This window comes from Muntiacus reevesi, chromosome 1 (genome assembly GCF_963930625.1).
Source record: "Muntiacus reevesi chromosome 1, mMunRee1.1, whole genome shotgun sequence".
NCBI lineage: Eukaryota > Metazoa > Chordata > Mammalia > Artiodactyla > Cervidae > Muntiacus > Muntiacus reevesi.
Genome location: NC_089249.1, coordinates 125,735,011 through 125,738,427, shown reverse-complemented (window position 1 = coordinate 125,738,427; position 3,417 = coordinate 125,735,011). Strand labels below are relative to the sequence as shown.

At 48.7% G+C, this 3,417-nt stretch overlaps 1 protein-coding gene across 1 annotated transcript; it reads right to left on the bottom strand.

Moving 5' to 3' along the window:
* Positions 1-1,167: 1,167 nt before the first annotated feature.
* On the bottom strand, positions 1,168-2,151 carry LOC136147939 (testis-specific serine/threonine-protein kinase 1-like). The gene has a single exon (XM_065907343.1). It carries the CDS (start codon positions 2,149-2,151, stop codon positions 1,168-1,170), a length of 984 nt encoding a protein of 327 aa, XP_065763415.1.
* Positions 2,152-3,417: the final 1,266 nt, after the last annotated feature.

Here is a 3,417-nt window from a genome sequence, read left to right as displayed (position 1 = left end):
TTGTTTTTGAGCATTTTTCTAAGCCCAATTTATGAATTACCCCTTTCTGAGTAAAATCAGGGATTGAATGAACAAGACTGTTATTGAACTCAGGTTCAGCTGCACATTGCTCAAGAATCCCAAACTGAGAGACAAGTGTTGGGTAAAAAGAAAGAAATTTTATTGAGGAAGCCAGAAATCCTGCAGAGAAAGTGGACTCGGGTCCCAAGAACATACTCCCTTTTGTCAATCAGGAGACGAGAGCTTTTAAAAAGAAGTTTCAGGGTTGCATAGGTGGGGTGGGGTGGGCATCTACATGCAGAACAGCATAGTCAGCTCCAATAATCTTCTTAAAACTTGCCATGTGGTGGTCTGATCATTATCTTGATTGTTTTAAGTACAGTTAATCTTTGAATACAGTGTTTTGTTCCCATTTCCTTGAGGCTCATTCTTCGATTGTGCAGGATGGAGAAATACATGTCATGGCTACAGCCTGGTTATCATGTAGCTAACTTCTTCCACTGGTGAGGGTTTTAGTCTCTGCAAAACGTCTAAAACAATATGGCTCAAAATATTATCTAGAACCTTTAAGAAGGAACTAAATGTCTTTAAACTTTTTAGTGGCTAAACTATAATTATTTTATCTTGTTTGACAATTTTTCTTTCTTTCTGTAGTTTCTCACTTCTCTGATTAAATTTAATCTTTGGAATTTGGTGAAGGCCTAGGAGACTAAAGTTTTCCTAGAAATCAGAGGCAATTGGAGGACAGGAGAAGGAATGCCCTGTCCCAGGAAGGCCCCATATGGTCCTGCTCAGTTGCAAGATGATTTCATATTATTCATAGGTCTTTCTTTCTATGCTTAGTGCATGGAGTGGGTAAAGGGCTTTACAGATAAGCATCAATTTTCAGTTGAGTAGCACCTCCTGTTAGAGATGTTGGAGAAATGTGTTGTGGAAAAATCGCACATTAGTTTTGGAAGCAGGATAGGTTGAAATCTATGTGAAATGTTAATGAGTGTCACTTCCTTCCAATCATTAATACATTTGAAAAAGAATAAGTAAATCGCCTTTGCATCGTAGACCGCCTCTGCACCTGGAAGCAGCGTCAACCTGCTTTGTTCCCGCCTCGGGAACCGCCGCCCCCGTAGGCTCAGGCCCCAGTTGACCACTGCTGACCCAGGGAGGAGTTCACAAGCTTCCTGGGGAATCTGCACCCCTGCTGGCCCCAAGCACCCTGGAATCCCGCTCCGCCACCGGGCAGGCGTGTGGCTCCACCGCCAGGACTGCTGCATCTTGGGCCCTCGCCTGCCTGCCCAGGCAGTGACTCCCAGAGGCTTCGTATGTGGAGGTCGCGGCCCCTGACGAAGCCTGGAGAGGTGGGCAGGGGCCCAGGGGCCTGTCCGCCAGCAGGACTGGGGCCCACGGCGAGTGGCCGGGCGGCCAGGAGACCAGACCCAGGAGGACCTCAGGGGCCAGACCCACAGGTGCGCGCGTGTCCAGAGCACAGGCGGATCGGAAGAGGAGGCGGTGGCCGCGCACGGCCAGGTGCTTGGAGCGCGGGAAGTTGACGCGGTGCTCCTTCTGGATGCGCAGCATCTTCTTGAAGTTGGAGTCGTCGTACGGCATGGAGCCGCAGACCATGATGTAGAGGATCACGCCCAGGCTCCAGATGTCGTACACCTTGGGCTGGCAGCGCTTGGAGAAGCCGAAGTCGGACAGCTTGATGTTGAAGTCCTTGTCGAGGAGGAGGTTCTCGCACTTGAGGTCTCGGTGGACGACGTCCAGGTCGTGGCAGTACTTGATGGCCGAGGACAGCTGGTGGAACTTCTTGCGAGCATCGTCTTCCTGCAGGGCCCCCCGGGTCTTGATGAACTCGAGGAGGTCGCCCTGAACCCCGAGCTCCATGACAATGTAGACCTTGCCATCTGACGTCTCGAAGATCTCGTAGGTCTTGATGATGGAGCGGTGGTTTAGCATGGCCAGAATCTCAATTTCCCGGGGAAGGAATTTCTCCAGGAAGTCAGTGGGGGCTTTCTTGCGGTCGATGATCTTGACCGCCACGTTGAACTTGAGGCGCTCAGAGTAAGCGGATTTGACTTTGGCGTAAGAGCCCTCTCCCAAATTGATCCCCATGATGTAGGCTCGTCGCTTGAGGACGGCAGCGTCATCCATGGTGCCGGGAGCGCCCAGTGCCCCTGAGGCTGCCCTCTACATCCCTGCGGGACATGGGCCAGCGCGTCCTCATCTACACTGTGGACAGAGTCCTCTGGGCTGCCCGGGCCTCCCGTCCCTGCCTCCTAGAGGCCAAGACTCTGGGCTGGAACTTTCGGCACTGTCTCCCGGGCGACTTCAGTGCGTGAAGTCATAGAGGAAGAGTGCTCTGCGGAATGGGTCTCCGGCCTGAGCCACTCGAACTCAGAACCCTGCGGCAGATGGAGGGCCGAGGTAGGAGGGGGCCGCGGGGACTGCATCAGCTCTCCCAAGCCTCCACACCTGAGCCAGGACTGCTGGGGGCGGGCGGGGGGTGGGGTGGGGGGGGAGGGGGTTGGGGGAGAGTGGGCGATGGGCTGATTTCCTGCACCCCAGGGCATCCCTGGAAACCCAGGGCAACGGTCCCAACCATCTAGGTCTCAGCAGCAAATAGGAGATGCTCAACTGAGGACTGCCTGCGAGGGTTTGACAAGAGGATGATCTCCCCACATGAAACCGTGTCAAGAACCCCAAGTGGGTGATGGGCCCTCGGAAAAAAAAAAAAAAAAAAAAAAAAAAAGAAGATGGATGCTTTCTCCAAGGTATGGTGACAATATCATAGGAAAGACAGCTCTGGTCATCTGAGTCTAGTTTTGAAATTAATCATGCCTTCTAGAATAACAATTCTAATTACATTCACTTCAATTTTATTTCAAAAGAAAGAAAAAAATAATCTCAGTACTAACATAACATCAATACTTTTCATTTCTTTTCTCCAGAAATGATTCTAACACTATCGTGATGATATCTAGGACTGTGAAGAAATCCAGACAATGCCCTTTATTTTTTAAAAAAATAAAATAATTTTATCAGTAATCATGCTTTTGTTTAATGCCCTTAATATTGTCCCATTTCTTTATTCTTATTCTTGACCTCATGGGACAAGCCACAGGCAGATTATGATGTAATATGGTGCACCAAAAGTTATTAAAAGTGGTAAAATAAAATGCTGACTGTGAACCATGGTCATGGGTGCTTTATGTGTTTTCACAGGTGTAAGTCTTTTTCAGGAATTTTCTTAAGTTTAGTTCATTTTTTTATGAATTCTTAATAAATGTTTCAATATTCATTAAAATAGTAATAAGGACTATTTTAAAAGTCAGCTTTGTCACTTCCTTCCCCAAGGAGAGCAAGCACAGGCAATATCATTTAACTGAGTCTCTGAGCCTGAACTATGAGGTTAACCTT

Coding starts and splice junctions, on each gene's coding strand:
- LOC136147939 (XM_065907343.1), bottom strand. CDS start 2,151: ATGGATGACGCTGCCGTCCTCAAGCGACGAGCCTACATCATGGGGATC.